We start from the raw sequence: 18,871 nt of genomic DNA on the forward strand, positions 1-18,871 counted from the left end.
ATTTGCCCTCAGTCTTGCAAAAGTGTAATCTAATTGGGAGTGTAAACAAATATTGAAAAAATCAGTCTGAGGTTCTTCCAATAGCCTCATGTGAATTTTTCAACTTAGCTTTCTTTCTGTCTGTTCTGGTTTTGCTAGCATATGTACTGATGGAAACTGGGAAGCAATTACACCAAAGCCAGGTTTTTGATATATGCGTAACGTGAGGCTTAACTTGCACCATATATTGTGTAAATAATATTCTTCATTCTGTCATCTGCCCTCCGTACCAAATTTAAAAACTGTATTAGCTTCAGAAGTTTTCCTCAGCCAGCCTTTAGTTAAGTATATACTAAATACCTACTCATCATGTAAATATTGAAAGAGAACATTTGCAATTGTGACTTTTTTCCTTCAAATGTGTGGCATATGAAATGAGACTGAAGAGAAACCAGAATATTTGGTGGTGGTGGATTGAGCATGCTATTTCTGCAAAACTCTTACTAAAAATAGTGAAATAAATTACTGTCTTTCTTTTCTTGCGACTACATTACATACCTTCCATTAAATCCAGGATCTTGGGTGTTTGATGTTCCTTGGTGAGACCTAGATGTAGAAGGACTCTTTATAATGGTGGCTAAAATTGAGAAAATATATTAAGCAATTATTTTAATTTTTGACTGAATATTCAATCTCTACAGAATGATTTGATTGGTCAAAGTTTATTTGATTACCTTCATCCTAAAGACATTGCCAAAGTGAAGGAGCAGCTCTCTTCTTCTGACACTGCGCCACGAGAAAGGCTTATAGATGCAAAAAGTAAGTTTTATCACCTTTGAAAAACAGTGCTGTGTAGCCAGATTCACTGCTTCTGAATATTTGCCTAATGTCAAAAGTGTGTGTGTGGGGGTGCTGTTTGGATTGTGTGTCATGCCAAGGAAGTTTTAGCTTAAAGACAGGAGGAAAAAAAAAAAAAACAAACCAAAAAAAGAAAGTGTGAGCAGATACCTGGATGTAGAAGCTAGTAGGTTTAGCATGCACTGCAGTATAGATGCATTAGTTTAACTGGCTTCACCTGTGAGATACCCTCTCTTTTTCCAGGCATCAAAGGTTTAATTTTTCCTGTTAAAACATATGAAACATTTGTTCTAATCTGTCATTCTCAGTGATCGGAACACACTCAGTATTATGTTGGTAATCCTTAGCTGTCAGTCAAGATAGAGGATTCTTTTTATTTATTTATTACTTATTGCCACTTCTATTGATGACCTAACCTTTCTTTTATAAGGTTTTTAACCTGGTCCTTGGAATCATTTCCTACTGTGTCTCTTAGCTCTATTCTACTCTGGTATTTTAAAGTAGTTCTGTTATCTCTGCTGCTTTTGAGGTGAGTGGGTGTTTAATTCACTCTCATAACAGGAGTCTGCATTGCTTAAGTAGAAGGTGTTATCTTACAACTGCAGATTTCCAGGTCATTAAGTCTCATGCTTGTCAGGAGCAGAAATCTCTAGGATCTCATCTTAAAGAAGCCACCAGCTCAACTTCAGAAACTGAAGCCGAGAGAGATCATTCCAGGGCAGTGAGCCTAGAGGCTCCAGCTGGATCAACTGAAGTTTTCCTGGCTCCTGGTTTTGTCTGGTTGTCAAGCATGTGTATCCAGTGCTAGCTCCTTTTTTTGTATGCCTTTGACAAAGTTAGGGCAAAAATAAATACTATGAATTACAGTCTTCCCATCTGCTATGATAGACTGATTGGTAGAATTTCAAGAACTCATATTCTTAAAGAGTACTAGTATGTATGTATGTATGTATTTATTTTTGTGTTGGCATGAGTGACTCAGGCACAGCTTGTACTCTCACCACTGAACAGCAGTTTAGAGTGCATGTGGTGCAGGAGTCTGACCTCCTTGAGGTGACCTCACTCAATTCTAATTTTAAGGGAGGCACTTAGACTAAAACATTATCATCGTTGTTTTCCTCCTTAACTTTAAAAACTTACAGGGCCCTGGGAGTTTTTGTACATGTTTATAGCTGTTTGTTTATACATATCCCCATGCAGAAATGGTTGAAGTGGATAGCAAGCTGTGGAAAAGTTGCAGTGTGATTGAAAACCTCCATCAGCTCTCGGAGCACCGTCCCCTGGAGCTCCAGCTGCATGTGTGGCGTGTGCTCCTGATGCTGCATGCCAGGCATCTTCCCGGAGCTCTCTCTGTACCAGCACCCTGCTGTTGGCTCCCAGAGTTGACCTGTGTGTTGGTACTGTGTTTCACTAGTTACTTTCCACAGAAAAGAATCTAAGAATCTCCTGCAAGAATGTGATAAAGGTCAGGACTTATTGTTAGGGTGTGTTCATGTGCATTTATTTCTGTGAGGCTAGAGAGACTTCTTACACATAACTGGAGGTCTTGGAGATTTGTAGTCCCTGAGTAGGTCACTGCTACATTTTCCTTCCTTCTGTCAGAACAATGAAAAGATCTGATGTCTAGAAACGCACCAGTTGAGATGGACCTGGAATGGCACCGGGCCTCTTCTGCTCTATACGTGCATATGTGCTCTCTGGGTGGGTGTTGTGATAGCAAAGCTGTCCAGTCTGAAGGGTCAGGGGCCTGTTGCAGGATGATGTCTGAAGTACTGCTCTGGTTATGAGTAAATAATCTGTCTATTTTTAATCAGTTGATTAGCGTTCAAAGAAATCACAACATTTATTGCAAAACTTGTGTGGATTTGTACAATCTTTTACTAATCTTTGCTTTTAGAACCCTGTGTTCTCAAGCTTGTGTCAATGTTTTCATGCTGGAAAGTGTAATTGGAAATTCTAATGTTGATATGCTCAGTCGAGTCCTGCACGTATTCACTTACATGAAAATCTCCGAAATAGGACTTCAGCTTCTGAAGAACGATATAAAAGGACTTCTGTGCAAGTCCCAGCAAAGTTGAAACATTGTACAGTTGGGTTGTACGATGTAACATTTGTGTGGTTAACTTTTTACCTGACAAAGAAGGCTTCCTCACTTCCTCTGTTTGCTACAGCTGGACTCCCAGTTAAAACTGATATAACGCCTGGCCCATCCCGACTGTGTTCTGGAGCAAGACGGTCCTTCTTTTGTAGGATGAAGTGCAATAGACCTTCAGTGAAAGTAGAAGACAAGGATTTTCCTTCCACCTGTTCAAAGAAGAAAGGTAACAGTTACTCATTTTATTACCAAATGTAATAGCTGTCAGGTGCTTTTTTGTAAAATTGCTTATTTGCAGTGGTTACATTTTTTTACATTTATTGAACACTGTCAATGTTTCTTAGTAAGATATTGAACTATGTCTAGGTCTGTTACTTCTTCATACTTTTCATACTTCCTTCCTCTCTCCCCCCCCCAGTTTTCACACACTGCTTTAGCATATAAAGTCAAATTCTCCTCTCGGCTTTCTTGAAATTTTTGCAGGCAGTTTGTGCTGACAGTTCCGGTGTGGTTATTGCATTTCTTCACATACTGTTCATATCGCATTCAGTCTTGACCTTCTGGCCAACGTCCCCAACAAAGGGGAGCTGTTACCATTGTGTTTCTCTGCTCCATATTTGACAAGTGATATTTGGATGGATATCCAACTTAAAAAATGAGTTTATTCTGAGTTCATCTGTCTTTTTGATACATTTTGAGTATTGGAAACATAGCATTTCTACACCAGAAGTATTTGGTCATAACATCATCAAAGTTGGTAATACTGTTTTTCCTCTGCAGGGTATTATTCTAGACATGTTGGAATGTGTATTTAGTACAAAATTTGAAAGTTTCTTCTTTGTGTATTTTGGATAATGCATTTGGTATTAGTTGAACTGGAGAGTGTCAATTATAGAACAGAAGGCAATTTCAGTGTTGTGTCTCTGGATGTGACAGCTGCCCCAAGTACTTCCTGATAGGTTCAGACACAGCTTCAACCTTGGATTATGCTTTAGTGCTCATCCCTGAGGAAACCAGCTCGTGCAGTTAGGCATAAGCCTTTTAATCTACCTCTCTATGAAAGTCATCTTCCTTGCAGTTTTAAGGTTTGCTCAGTGCTGAGGAATATGAGTTCTCCTTTTGGATACTGACTGTATTACTTGTCATTGTGACTCCTTCCTCCCTACCTCTGTGTACAGCTATGCTCTGTACTCCCCAAATAGTGTACATTCTGCCAAACAAATTGTTCCTGTTTTTTTTAGGAGCCTCATGTTAAGTTGAAAAGGGCATCTTATTTATTTATTAATATACTAATTTCTTCAAACAATCCTTTAGATTATTTGCATCCTTTGCTGAAATAATAAAATGTGATGCAATTTCTACTTAAAGATTATCAAAAGTAACCTTGGTCTGAACTTTGTGGTGTTTCAGTACAAACAATGGTTTTGGAGAGATAAATTGTTTGTTGAAATATCTCAGATGAGCCGCATTGATGTGGGAGTGCTGAAAAAACCCTTAGTGAACAGTATCCCAAAACTCCTGGATAAGAGAGGAGATGCATTATTAGCAGAACTGAGATCAAGTTCTCCAAAGCAATAGCCATGACCTAACTGCTTTTTTGGTTTTTGTTGTTTTTTTTTTTCTTTTTACAGCAGACCGCAAAAGCTTTTGCACTATTCATAGTACAGGATATTTAAAAAGCTGGCCGCCTACAAAAATGGGACTAGATGAAGATAATGAACCAGATAACGAGGGTTGTAATTTAAGCTGTCTTGTTGCAATTGGACGGCTGCATCCTCATGTAGTACCACAGCCAGTCAACGGTGAGATCAGGGTGAAACCTACAGAATATGTTTCTCGACATGCAATAGATGGGAAATTTGTTTTTGTAGATCAGAGGTAAGAATACTTGTAATCACTTCCACAGTAAGTCACTGTCCAACACTGCTTTACTGACAGCTTTACTAAAAGCAGCGTAAATACTATTGAAAAAAGAAATTACTGTTCTTTTCAGCTTTTTACTAAATCCTGACTGCAGGTTATTTTGGTTTTTGAGACTGACCTCAAAGCTTTTACTGCGTATTTATTCAGCATTACTGATTAAAATAAATAAATTTAAAAAAACCCAACCTCAAAAAACTCAAAAAATATGGTTTACTAGTTGGAATAATCCAGGGATCGCTTCTGCCTATTTCCTATTAAGGAAACGTATATGTGAAATCCTCAGAAGGATACACTGTCCTATTTTGAAACTGGACTTAGAAATTACTACCTCCTTGTTGTTTGAAAACTTTTGCAAACGCTACATAGTTAAATTATTGCACAGTCTGCATTAGGCTTTGAATAGCATATACGTTTAGTTAACTATACTTGGATGCATTCCAATGAATTAATACTTCTGCATGTGATCTTTTGTATTTATAAGAAAGCAAGCTTTTTATAAGCTTTACTTCTTCCTGGAAAAGGTTTGAGAACTTGTACCAGTGTGGTATCTTCTTTCAAACATCAATTTTATTATCTAAAAGCCTAATTCTTTTGAAAAAAGAAATTGCTTGAATTTTCTTAAGTAGCAGAGACACATGACCTGGGTCTTCCTTCAAAATAATTGCCATCATCAAGGGGGAAAAGGTGGTTGAAGGATGTTAATGGCGGGGTTACACTGCGTTGGTTGAAGAGGGCTGGTTTGGTTCCCTTCCTGGTCAGGATGGATTGAGACTGCCCACATGAGGCCGTTTCAGGTTGCCTGTGGCTTAGGCTCAGTTGCTTACAATGTAGAAGAGCCCAGGCTCCAAACTCGACAGAATCTGCCTGCTGGAATTTGTTTCAGGGTTGTGTCGGGTGATTTTTTAGTGGACTTTGAGAGGAAAGAGCTGATAGTCCTGAGAGGAAGTGCAGTAAGGAGAATCTCTTTTTTAATGTTAACCATCTGGTTAGGGTGGTTCGGTTTTTTGGGTTTGCAGGTTTTGGTTGTGCTGTTTGGGGTTCTTTGTTTTTAATTCGATTGAAAGCTTTTAAAAGACCAGCTCTTCAGCAGCCGTGCTTAGAGCTGGTGATCACTCCAGGAGCTATGAGGGTGTTCGTAGCCTTTCTGTTGCTCAGGAAGTGTGCTGTTCTGTCATGCCGAAGTATGGCAGTTTATGAATGAGTTTTATTTTTAAAAGATCAGACATATTCCTCTGATGGATAATTTGAAAGTATTTCTAAAATAAGAGGACTCCGAAAATGTTGACCTGTTGGATTTATACGCATATGCTTTTATTTAATTGTTTTCCAGCTGTTGTTTACAGTCCCTGGAATGCATATACTACTTCAAAGGGCTCTTTAAAAGGGAATTTTTTTAGAAGAAAGCCTCATCTGTAGGCTTAAACTTGGCATTCTGTGATCCATGCTTCCACTCAGGAATGTTTAGGCACCTGTAAAAGTTGAAAACTGTTAATTTATTTCTGTGTTGGGATTTTTTGTTCATATAGACTTGCACTGTTGCTTTGTCATTTGTCCAAGGGAATCCAGGAAAGAAACACTACTTAAACTCTCTGTGACTGTAACTTTTTGTTCTTATGGATTGCATGGTCCTTGGAGAACTGCTGTAGATTACCTAACAGTTCACTGTCAAAGTGGCAGGCTACACTGAACAGCATTTTACAGAGAACCATCCCATCTCTTACTACTTGAGTACTTTTAATGAATCTGGAGGGTGAATTGGAGAGTAAAATTAAGTTTATTATATATGCAGATGACATAGTATACAGCTTCAGAATTCAAAGCTGCCTTGTTAAGTCTGAGAAGCAAGCTAAGGAAAAAAAGTAAATAAAGGATGAAATTCAAGAAGGACAAGAAAAATTTCCTTCCTTGCTTAATAGAATATGGTCAGATATTGAATTCACTAAGTTTTTTGACATCTGCTGCAGTTTGGTGCATCTTTTCCTTTCCAAAAAAGCCTGTTTATCTGGCTGTGAAAGTAAATGTAAGAGGCTTGACAAGTTGCTTACTGATGCCCATGTTGGTTGTTAACCGTCTATGTCAGGTTTCCCACCACTGCGGTGTTGCTAAAAGGCTTGGTTACTGAAGTTCTTGGAAGAATACTGGAATAAGTTTGACTTGGTTCCTTGCTCTTCCTTTTTAAAGACAGACTCTACATTTTGCTGCTTTGTGGTTGTCCACAGGCTCTCAGAGATAATTCATCAAAGCAGACTTGGAGCTGTCAGTGGTTTAAGTGTCCTGGGATAAGGTTCACCAGACAAAAGCCAGTTTGAAGATTTTTCTCATGAATACTTGTAATGTTTCCTTCTCCAAGGCTGAGGTCTTAGAGCTCCCTGTCAATGAGGACTTCAGGTGTAAGCCACCTGATTGGTTTTAGTGTGTCTGGGGAAAACTCCAAAATGCCCTGCATTTAAATACTATGGTTTTTGTGCTTAGAATGACTTCCCGCGGTGGTGGATGTGTTCTCTGCACTATGGTAGCAGTAACTTACTGTCCCTCCCCAGATACCCTCAAAAGTCTGTCTTATGCCATCTTCTGGGGGCTGGAGGCAAGTGTACACATCTCTCATGTATGAGGTGATGGCAGTTCTCTTCTGCCCCCTTTTCCCCACCTCCCCACCCTCCAACTCTTATTTTTCATGTTGGTATGATGAGTTATCCTGATGAAGTTGTTACAGCTTCTAAATCATTAACAACTCAAGAAATAATTCTTGCCATCTTGTTCTAACATGCAGATCTCCAGGGTGTTCAGCATACTGGCCCTGTCAAGAATGACCTTTAAGCTTGCGTTAGGCTGTTGCATAGCTCATTGTCACTTACCTGCAGCGTTGCTTTGCCTTTTCCTCTTGAACTTAGTTTAAAGCTTGGGCTACCAAGTTGATGCACAAAGTCTTTTTTCCTGGTTTCTTGAGATGTCCTCCATCCTTGCCAACAGCTCCTTGAACACTACCTGAGAGTCAGATCAAGAATTCATGTCCTTTCCATGTTGCAGATTGCAGGTCTATTTCGTTCTAAAGTTTTCTGATGAGGAAGAAAATGAGTTGACTTTGTGGCTGGTTCTGATGAAACAAAAAGTGGGTTTATTTGCTTCATGCTCCTGTTAGATTTAAAAGAGACACACAGTAGGTCACTCAGTGTTTATTCAGGAAACTTCTATTTGTTAACCTCTCTTTTTAATGGGTGTGGGTGCAGGGTTTGGTGGGCCATTTTTTTGTCCCACTGTTAAGACTTGTGACTTGAGGAGAGAAAATGCTCCTGAAACACTCATTATGCTACGATTTGGCCTCTGTGCAGCAGCAGCACCGTGGGTACTCAAAGGAACATGGCAGTTCTTCAAACCTTCGATGTCTATTCTTCAGTGACATTTTATGCAGAAAGCTTCCTATTATCTTGTGGCTGCTACAAGGCAGCTTTATTCAGGTTTAAGTTCTCAAAATTACAATGTACCTCCAAAGCTATTTAGAAAGTCTTACATCCTCTCCAGTGTTGATAGGTCAAATATAATACCTGAGGGCTGTTGGTGTTACATACATTTTCTAATTACCTGAGAATTAAAGGGAGTATTCTTAATGAGTTTTTCTACCTTCTAAGCTGAAAATACCTTTCTGCATTACTTGAGCCTTACACAACTTCAGCGTGAGTTTTAGAAATATGTCACTAATACTTCAACTTGAAACGAATTTTATCTCTTATTTTTTTCCTCTACCTCCCTTCCCCAAGGGCAACAGCCATTCTGGCATACTTACCCCAGGAACTTCTAGGTACTTCATGTTATGAATATTTTCATCAAGATGATATAGGACATCTTGCAGAATGTCATAGACAAGGTACGATTACTAATAATTCAGTAAAGAAATTTTGTAAAAATATTGGGAGCAATTATGTAGTAAGAAAACCAAACAAACTTGAAAAGATTTGGATATCTCTGTTTGCAAATGCTTTAGTCAAGAACATTGTGCTGCGTGTGCCAAACAATATGATTATTTCAGATTCCTGTGGATTTTCAGTATTTGTGGTTCGGGTTAGGTGAGGGGGGTTGACTGCAGAAATAGCATGTGTCTTCAGGGGTGAAGGGAGGAATTAACTGAGTGTTCCTTGATAAGGGCTCTGTTTATGTAGTCATGGTGCCTGTTTGACACAGGGTTACTTGCTTTCTGCCTGTCTTTAGTTTTGCAGACAAGAGAAAAAATTACAACTAACTGCTACAAGTTTAAAATAAAAGATGGCTCTTTTATTACATTGCGGAGTCGCTGGTTCAGTTTCATGAACCCTTGGACCAAAGAAGTAGAATACATTGTCTCAACAAATACAGTCGTTTCGTAAGTATTTTTCTCTTAGCAGATGCATGTAAATGCTGATTGCTTTGCCCTGTTTTCAGATGAGATTTCACCTAAATATGTGTACATCTTCTGTATGACAATAGGTATCTTTGCCAGATAACACCCAGAACTGCATACCTGGGGAGAGGGGAGTTAGTTTAATAATTGCAGTAGTTTAATATCTGTTTATGAAAGCCTGCAGAAAAATAAATATTTTCTTTGGGAAAACCTGTGGTTCCAGTCTTTGCTAGGGACTAGTGGGAGATGCACTTTGCTTTAGTAGGGACTTCCCCTTTTTTTTTTTCTTGAGTGTTCTGTACAGGTGCAAAGACATTGCAGCAGAATAACTGCTGTAGAGGAATTCTCTTGTGAGCGAGGCTGTTTAGGTTTTGCATTGTACGCTTTGTGTTGGAACATGGTGGTTTATTTCTGTTGTTTATCTAGCCTGGGTGTCAGTCACAATGCTTCTTTCACTGAGGTGATGGTGACTCACAAACTGCTTAAACCCTGAAGCATTCCATTCTGACACACTGGCAGAGTTGCTGTTTTGCAGGGTTTTCTATCACTGATTCTTCTGATTCTTGAAATCCACAGCACCAACGTACTTGATAGTGGAGATTCAGCCTTTCCACAGCTTGCGGCTTCTCCACACAGCATGGACAGTGTGCTTCAGGCTGGAGAAGGTAACTACTGTACTGTGAGGAGACTATTGGCAGTTATGTCTTCTTAGCATCTAATCCTGCATGCACAAATTTGCCACACTTCTGCATTGAGAATTTTTTAATATCCTAAAAAAGAAGTCAGTTTTAGGGCAGGAAAGTGCTAATGCAGTTCTTGCCCTGTTGAACTTAAATACCAACTTTGGATATAAGCTGGTCAAGAGAAGTGAATAAGCCGGTCAAAAGAAACAAGTATAAACAGGGTTGGAGAAGTGACATAGAGAAGAAATGTTTGCCTTGGTGGATGGTGCTATTTGTACATGGTCCAAGAGTGACTTCAGGTTCTGTGGTCAGTGCAGATGACTCCTCAGAGGGTGAATGGATCATAAATATAGTTTGGCCATTTGGCTTATTGCCCCTTACCTGGCCTTGATTTGACTTTTTGTAAGACGTGAAGACTGACCTCTGGTAATCATCAAGGGCTTGTTATGAATGCTGCAGATCACTGGACCATCTTTTATAACAGGTGGTGTGCAGCATAATGCAGAGCAGAGCTTGATTGAATCCTGAAGTGTTACTGGAGCAGGGTGGAAGCAAGGTAGAATAGAAGGATGCAGCGGCAGGCCATGGATTAAAGATGAGGAAAGAAAGATGGTGATAATACTGAGATTATTTCCAAAGAGTTGTGGACCATTGGTTTTAGAGACCCTGTTTACTAGATACTGCTTTTATCAGCTATGCCTTTACAGCTGTAGAGCAGGGATATTGCACATGTCTGGAACTACTTTGTAAGTTGTACACAATACACTCAGCAGAACAGTGCAAGACTTCAGCGAAGCTGGGCTTTTCAGTTATCTCTGTTGTGAAAAATGAGGTTCAGTAAGTGAAACTATGGAGGAGGAAGAGTGGCAAAGCATGGGATGGCTGACTGTGGTAGGAAGAGCAGCTGCCACGTAGGCATGATGGTTAGTAATTTTGAAGGTATAGCAATGGCAGTAACACGCTGTCTGGGCCGTCTGAGAATGGCAAAAAATATAGAACAAACTGTTCTATAACAAGATAAGCTTATTCTTGCTACAAGACAGCCTTTGAAAAGAAACCAGATGTATAATATCCTCATACTGACAGTTCTTGTCTCCAGAAAAGAAAGTTAATCGAGCGTAGTTTAATTTCAAGTAGTTCTGGCTCTGATAAGGATTTGATGACCTGTTAGATGAACCTTCTCACCTCCTGATGGGTCTGAGCCACAGATACTGTTAAATTATTGTTAAATATGAATTTCTAGAAGGCGGCAGTTATCTGTTACGGATAAGCAATGTTAAGGGCTTTCTTGCCCTTTCAGTACGTGATCTTGTATATCGGGCTCCTTCCTGACTACCTCTCAAGTGTTGTGCAAGTGTCAAATCACATTAAAGTAACAGTGAGCTTCTAACTGTTCAGACCTCACTTTTCCCTCCATTTTTAGATACTTGCAGTTACCTACAGGGGGGTTATTTATGTTCATCAGGTAGCTTGGGCTTATCCCATATTGAATGGAATAGGTGCTGGCACATTCTTCACACAAAGAAAAGAACAAACATGTTTGGAGATGAGCCTGTTCAGGCACAGAATGAAGCAGGTTTGACAACTCTGGACAAGAGGTACTACCAGCTGGTGGTAAGAGTCAGGTTGTGTTGTGTACCTGCTGGCACCGAGGGATGGCTAAGAGACATAGCATAGCTGGCTGCAAGTCAGAGCTTTCCATACGTTTGAAGGTACTCACCAGTTGGTGGAATTGTAAATAAATACAGTTCAGAAGGTCCTGCAGCTTGCCAAAGCATGCCTAAATACAAACGCTTTTTGGAAAAGGTTTGCAAGCTTTTATCTGACCTTAAGGTATCTACTCATTTCAGGTGGCCCAAAAAGGACCCATCCTACTGTGCCTGGAATTCCAGGTGGAACAAGAGCTGGGGCAGGTAAAATAGGGAGGATGATCGCTGAAGAAATCATGGAGATTCACAGGTGAGAGAAAATGGTATGAAGTTAGAGGAAAATCAGTATTGCTCTTTAAGAGGAAATTAAGGAAGTCTTTCTTCAAGCTGAATATGGAATAATACAGTTGTATTTTATAAGTAGACAGCTACAGCTACCTATTCAGAATACCTGAGGCAGAGTCCATTGTGAAGGAACAAGAGTTACAGCCTCGCAGCTTTCTACTGTAAAAGACTAATGGAACTTTTTGTAATGGTGATAATTATCTGTTTACCAGAAACAGTAGTTAAAAAGAATAGCTAACAAGAAACAAATTTGTTTTCAGACTATTATTTTTCCAGTGACTTAAGGGTTATAAGTGGCACAACCTCCAAATGCCAAAGCTATTGACTACATGCCAAAAGAGCAACGTTTGTTTACATGTGATCCACTTCGCTCGGATGCTTTTAGAGTTGTCAGATATGTAAGATCAGCTTGTGCAGTTCTCCCACAGCTCTTCGAGCAAGGACACAATGATTGAGCTAGCTCTGCTCTCCCAGGGGCCGTCTGTCTAAAAGTCAAGATGTACATCTCTGGTTTAAACAAGTCGTCTTGTAGCACCCTTCAGGAAGGGGATGTGGTAATACGTAGCTGCTGCTCAGAACAGCCATCTCGTCTCTCACCTGTGTGAGCAGCTACTTTCAGTGAGTATCACTTAACTTCTGCTGGCTAACAATCACTGTTCTTCATGAATTTCCTCTTGGGAATTACTCCCTTTCCCATAGAAGTGGTCTTATCCAGCAGAAGTTTAGTGGCAGTAATTTAACAATACTGAGCTGCAATTCAGGAAAACATTCAGTCTATTTCAGTTGTGTTTCTGCTGCAGGCCAGAGACTAATTGTCTAAGGGAATGGCAGACCTACCAACTAAGGCTTCTTTCCTGTCTATAAGAATAGGAAGAAGGAGAGAAAATAAAGTGCCACACCGAGGCTGAACCAATGCTTTGAAACCTGACCATCCCTTTTAGTAGCTGTAAAACACTTAATTAGCCTCAGTGAGCGTATACCTCCCCGTGTTTTCATTTCATTTCAAGACCCTGGGTTAGTTCCAGTCCTTTTTCAGCAGCTGTTACTATTTTCCAAAGCTGCCTTCTGTTCAGCTTTCCCAGGGGAACTCTGCCAAGGATAAGATTCCCATTTCCATTGCTCTTCTCTAACTACCCCTCCTCCCTTTAGTCTAGAGATTTGTTGGTTCTACGGTTAATACATTATTCATTAATAATGATATTTGATCAAGCTATGGAAAATTACAGTGAAAAATGCTGCTTCAGACAGTTTAGAAAAAGTATTAACTATATCAAATGTCCAGTGTACTCCTGTAGCAGTGGCTCTCTTAAGGAGTCTAGGTTACTGTGACTGAGGTAGCTCCAATTCTTAGCTGGTCTAAATTGAAGTAAAATACAAAAAATGAGGTTTTCCTCAGTACCCAGGACCTTTTCCTTCTGGCTCTCTGTGAAGGCTGTACAGCAACAAATAAAGGGAGGAGGTAAAGCTTGCAGGTGGAGCTAGCTGGACAATTTACACACAACTGTTTATCTAGCTGCTAACAAAAATGGTGCTACTGCTGATTTGAGTAACACTGAAAAAGTGAGGAAATTACAAAAATTAAGTTCATGCTTATAACACCTTATGTCACCTGATACTAAAGTCAGCACTTGAAACTCTAAGTATCTGGCACCTGAATCCTAAAGTTGCTGGTAAATTCATTTCCTGTTTTACCCATATTTTAGGATAAGAGGATCATCACCTTCTAGCTGTGGTTCAAGTCCACTGAACATTACCAGCACACCACCACCAGACACATCCTCCCCAGGAGGCAAGAAGGTAAGAACAAGCTTTGCAAACAGTCTTGTAGCAGCAGTGGCAAGCAACATGAGATCACGCTTATAAAATTACACATGATATGAACTCCTCCTGGCTGCTGGGCTAAAAGTCTGACAGCAAGTCAAAGTATTCTGGTGGCTGAAATCCCTTTACAGTAGTCCCTAAAGTGCAGAGACCAGTACCTCTTATAAAAAAAGAAAAAATGAAAATCTGAAGAGCCAGGTGGATTTCAAAAGCTACCAGTGTTTAACAGCTGCAAGAAACCTCTCCTCCTATCCAGAAACTCTTTACCACCACATACTGGTGAACACTGGAAGTGCTGGTGCTTGAGCACTGACTGTGCTCGAATGAATCGCAACAGTTTTACTGTACAGCTGTAGCACAAAATGACAATTAGATGCTTTACTGTACCCTGACAGTTTATTTTTAAATCAAGAGCATGTACCATGCCTTGTTCTAAGATTGCTTGAGTAGCACTCACCTACCAACACTGAACCACCTGAACACTTGTACTGGCCGCGTTTAAGTCATCTCATAAATTGCTGCTTATGGTAGTTACATTCAAGGCAAGAGCAGCACTTACCCAAATCCTTACTCTGTGCATTCAACACTGCCTCAGTCTTAATTTTTTTCTTCAGAAATTATGATGACTATATATAAGAATTGCTTGTACTGGAGCATATAGCTGACAGTAAATATTTCTGTCTATTCCTAGCTGTCTTTGTTCTTGAAATAAAACTTGAAGTTGGAACAAACTGAGTTACAATTCTAGGAATAGTTATTCTTTCTCCTTCTGCCCTACAGTAATTCAACACCTACATATAGTAGGGGCTACTGTAATGGAATAAAGGAGGATATACATGGAGAGTGGGGTATTTCTAAGAGGGCACCCTCTCAATATTTCTCCTTGGTTAGAAGACTACATCTGCTAGAAACAACCCAAGTTCCAGCTGATGCTGCCCTCAAGAGGGGGGCTCACAAGTACTTACCTTCCAGTGTACACACAGCTGAGCAGGTCAAAACTCTGGTTCAAGTTGTTCAGCTATTCTCTTGCTATTTAAGAATCCCCAAGAAGGTTCCTCCATTTCTGGTGAGCTCTGGTGTACACAGTACTGCTGTGCTGCTCGTACCAAAAAATGGTTACTTACGCTGTAGGAGTAATGCTGAGCTCAGAGAGTCTGTCTCTGCCTGGGAGGATTATACTCTGAAAATAAAGGTTCACAGTGGACAGTACTTTACATATACTGTATTTGTCAATTCAAAAGCATTCTGTAGTTAGCTGTAATTACTATCACTGGCAGCTGGAACACTTACGAAGATAACCCACAGAAATCCCCTGAGGACTTTTTCTAGTACCTTTTCAGAAGTTACTTTCAGAAGTTTAGCATGTAGTACTGATCTCTTCCTTTCTGATGGTGATACACTGTCCACCTGACAGCTGCTTGATGGGCATAATACAGAGGGAGTAGCTCCTAATTTACAACTAGTATGATTAGCTAGCCTTTAAGTGTGGTGTCTGGGTTTTTTTTTCCCAGAAGCCCATCTTCCCTATATTAAAAATCCCAATATAGGACTATTTAAGCCTTAATGCAATATGCTGGTTTATGGCTTCTGCTTTTTCTTTCAAGATTCTGAATGGTGGCACTCCAGACATTTCTTCAGCTGGGTTACTGTCTGGGCAAATCCAAGATAACTCTGGTTACCCCTATTCTGACAACTCCTCTATTCTTGGTAAGTGAAGTCATATGCTAATGTACTTCAATAAACACATACAGACAACTGTAACAAGATGGTTGTTTTTAGCAGTAATTTGCTTTCACCACCTGCAGGCTATAGCTGAGGCACAAAGCCCATAACCTACCACTCTGCCTAAAGAGTAGCCTGGCAGTCTATTTTGCTATCTTGCTTTATAATTTTTTTTTGATAGTACCTGGAAGCTTCTCTTCTCTTGCTGAATCATGTGAATTAGCTGAACTCCTCACCTGCCTTTTGTGAATGCTTTTAAACTGAAGACACGATGTTGATCTAGACTTATTTTTTGAAGTATGGCATGTAAGGTCATCCTTATTAGGCATACTGGTCATTGCTGAGGAGTGACCTAACCTTTGTCCTCTGACACCCAGGTAGTGGTGGTATCCCTGAAACCAGCAACCTGGGTATCAAACAGATTAATACTCCCAAAATAGTTCAGCCTGTTTAGCAAGTGAACAAAATAAACCTGAACTTCTGATAACTTCCTGCATTTATGCTTACAGGGGAGAACTCTCATATAGGCATTGACATGATTGACAACGATCAAGGATCTAGCAGCCCTAGCAATGACGAAGCAGCAATGGCAGTGATAATGAGCCTTCTTGAAGCAGATGCAGGTCTTGGTGGCCCTGTAGACTTCAGTGATTTGCCATGGCCCTTGTAAATGATGCACCTGGCTTCAACATCCAAATATCAAAGTGCATTTACTGGTGGAGTTCTACAGTCTGTGAAACTTGTTGGACTGAGCAGCTTTTATGTACAAATTTCATAAAAGCTGTATCAGAATGCAACTCATCCTACCATGTGTAACTTCAGACAAAGTGGAATAACCTGCTACAGTGTTCTGTGTTGATTTGGTTAGCTGTGTATAGCTTGCAATACTTGTATATTTTGGATTCTGTTGTTTGAAATTTTTTTTAAATCACTGTGCAACTCACTGGCATCAGTGGTAGCTTTTATATGCAAATGACCATTTCAGATGTATGGTGTGTTTTTACACTGCAAAACAGTCCCCATGTGGATATTTCTTATACTAATTGTACCATAAAGCTGTTTATTCTTTCTTGTAAGAATCCTTTACTATAAATATTGTTAAAGTGTAATGTATTAGACAGTTAAATATTTTTAAAATAAATGTTTCCCTTGTTCTAAGATGGAGCATTTACTTTGATAAATAAATTTGATAAAACCCTGCCGAAGGTGCATGCTAGAAGCAGTTGGTATTTATCATTTCTTTAGCCTTGGGGGAAAAGGGAGGAAAAACAATGCCTTAAAGACAAGATTTTGTCACTACTATAAATTTCTAGAGAAGCTATTACTTACTCCTAGATTCAGGTTTATACTAAGAAAAACACAACAGATAATATTTCCTAAAGAAATCTGGTAATGTCAGAGACTAAGTAGAAAAACAAGTGTTAACCATCCTTCCCTGAGGAAAGAAAAGCAACTACTTTCAAAATTCATCTGTATACTTCATCTCATTCACAGATAATTCAAACCCATTAAAATAATGGAAACTTTATTTGCATGAAAAACTTGTTTACAATCATTAATAAATGAAGAATGAACCATTTGCATTTTCCTATTTCATGACACTTATGAAAAAATGTATTAAATAAATATTTGTGAACAGATTAAGGTAAGGCAGAATTTAAGATAAAGCCCCTATCCCTTGTTCACAATTCTTGAACATGGCTCACGCTGCAAACAAGTGAAAAAATTCACTAAAGAACTTTAACAAGATGTTACATGGGTAATTGAATCATGTCCTCAATCCAAAAACCCAAGAGTAAGTAGTTTTGTGCTCAACCATATACAATAACTTTAAAAGGGTCAATCTATAAATAGTTTTACTCTGCACAGTTAATACTTTTGATAGAAGCACTTTGTTAGTATTGTGCAATACATTTATAAAAAATGGCTTCAAATTCCATTTATCAACCATGTAAAGTGCTACTATCAATCCCAATTCTGCATTCTAACCCTGTGTAACAATACTGATGTACACCTGCCACCAGCATCCCATTGGTTTTGATGGGCTTAAGAATGAGGACAGTCCAGCATACAAATCACCAATGTCACAAACCTACCGGTAAACACATACATGTATGTAACTGTAACCCCAGGATGGTTGATCTGTACTCTTTCAAAAACAATCAGGTACTCCCTTTGGTCTTTCAAAGGTCCTTACTGCAATATCCTAAACACTGTTACACAATGGAAAACACTGGAATTGCAGTGTAGTATGAGTTGAGTACAGAGTCACTTTAAAGTAGCATGCTTTTGTTTTAGTAAGAGTCTAGATCAGAGCGGTGGGTTCTGTCCCTCAGTATCCATCTCACTGTTATTAGGTGGAGGGTGAATAGGCAGAATATCCAGCTCGTCTACTTGGGGGGTAGGATGCATTACCACAAGCTGGTCCTGGGGTATATCTGCTGCTGCTGCTGCTAAATTGGTAATAGATTTGCTTTTCACACACTGAAAGTCAACATGCCGACTCTTTCCTTCCTCCTTCTCCCATGACATCCGAATAAACGGTCTTTGGACGTAGTTGTAAATCACCTCCGGCCTTCCACCCGGTCGCTTTTTCACTTTCTCTTTGTATGTAGGGTAACCTAAGAAACAGAGTACAGCAGAAGTTAACGTTTCCTGTACTGTTTAGTTGAGGGTTTTCTTTTACAAAAAGGCAGCATAGTGAAGAGCAGCAGTTGTCACCATCAACATCCTGAATGGAAACAGATGCCATCGTGTTGTTCTTCATCATCTCTGTGCACAGAGAACACAGTCAGCAGTTCAACTACCAACCAAATCGTAAGGAAAGAGGCTACAGTGCTATCAATAATGAATATATTGTCTCCAGGTAACTCTTCCAAACTTCACAGGCAAAGCTAGTGGCTCCTTTCTCGAGCCGAAAGCAGCCGGCTGTTTCTAAAGCACTATGACCAGGACAGGAGGTCTCAGAAGCAGAGCACAGTGTCCCTCTGATCTGTGTTTAAGTTCCCAAGCAGAAGCCTAGTGCATTCCTCCCAGCTCCCCCAAATGATGAAGATACATCCTTTTAGACCAATTAGCAATTCTGGTTCTGCTGCATACAAGTCACCTCTCCCCCCTGCCTAAGCAATAATTTTCATTACCAGAAAGTTACATGGTATTACGGGGCACTAGGATTGAAGTTTAGTCAAACAGATGTTATTTGTCTAAAATAAGAAGTGCCAGCAGAAATAATCTGGTATTAGCCAGCATTACACACAAACCCAGTTCTTGTTCAGCTGAATGGCATGCCAGTCTGAAGGCTCACACCTTGTTCAGCTGAATTTATTCACTTATTTTAGAAATCACAAGCAGTTAGAAGCATTTGCTTTTGGTTGCATAACTGTAACTGCATAACAGCATAACTGTAATAACTTGGTGAGTGAAC

At 39.6% G+C, this 18,871-nt stretch overlaps 2 protein-coding genes across 25 annotated transcripts in view; one reads left to right on the forward strand and one right to left on the reverse strand.

Annotated features, from left to right (window-relative positions):
• BMAL1 (basic helix-loop-helix ARNT like 1) overlaps nucleotides 1-16,605 on the forward strand; it is a 52,326-nt gene extending 35,721 nt beyond the window's left edge. For 10 of the 11 annotated variants that reach the window (XM_074842389.1, XM_074842393.1, XM_074842388.1 and 7 more), the window contains 10 exons: nucleotides 681-798; nucleotides 3,009-3,158; nucleotides 4,564-4,810; nucleotides 8,611-8,717; nucleotides 9,059-9,209; nucleotides 9,804-9,892; nucleotides 11,761-11,869; nucleotides 13,608-13,701; nucleotides 15,330-15,432; nucleotides 15,957-16,605. In XM_074842389.1, coding sequence (XP_074698490.1) covers nucleotides 681-798; nucleotides 3,009-3,158; nucleotides 4,564-4,810; nucleotides 8,611-8,717; nucleotides 9,059-9,209; nucleotides 9,804-9,892; nucleotides 11,761-11,869; nucleotides 13,608-13,701; nucleotides 15,330-15,432; nucleotides 15,957-16,117 — 1,329 coding nt within the window. In that variant the 3' untranslated portion in view covers nucleotides 16,118-16,605. Of the gene's footprint in view, nucleotides 1-680; nucleotides 799-3,008; nucleotides 3,159-4,563; nucleotides 4,811-8,610; nucleotides 8,718-9,058; nucleotides 9,210-9,803; nucleotides 9,893-11,760; nucleotides 11,870-13,607; nucleotides 13,702-15,329; nucleotides 15,433-15,956 lie in introns of those variants that run through there. The other variant, XM_074842399.1, reaches the window with a different exon arrangement.
• A 350-nt stretch (nucleotides 16,606-16,955) lies between these two features.
• BTBD10 (BTB domain containing 10) overlaps nucleotides 16,956-18,871 on the reverse strand; it is a 30,164-nt gene continuing 28,248 nt past the window's right edge. For all 14 annotated transcript variants that reach the window (XM_074842408.1, XM_074842414.1, XM_074842412.1 and 11 more), the window contains one exon: nucleotides 16,956-18,068. In XM_074842408.1, coding sequence (XP_074698509.1) covers nucleotides 17,758-18,068 — 311 coding nt within the window. In that variant the 3' untranslated portion in view covers nucleotides 16,956-17,757. The remainder of the gene's footprint in view (nucleotides 18,069-18,871) is intronic.

This window comes from Strix aluco, chromosome 16 (assembly GCF_031877795.1).
Source record: "Strix aluco isolate bStrAlu1 chromosome 16, bStrAlu1.hap1, whole genome shotgun sequence".
Classification (NCBI taxonomy): domain Eukaryota; kingdom Metazoa; phylum Chordata; class Aves; order Strigiformes; family Strigidae; genus Strix; species Strix aluco.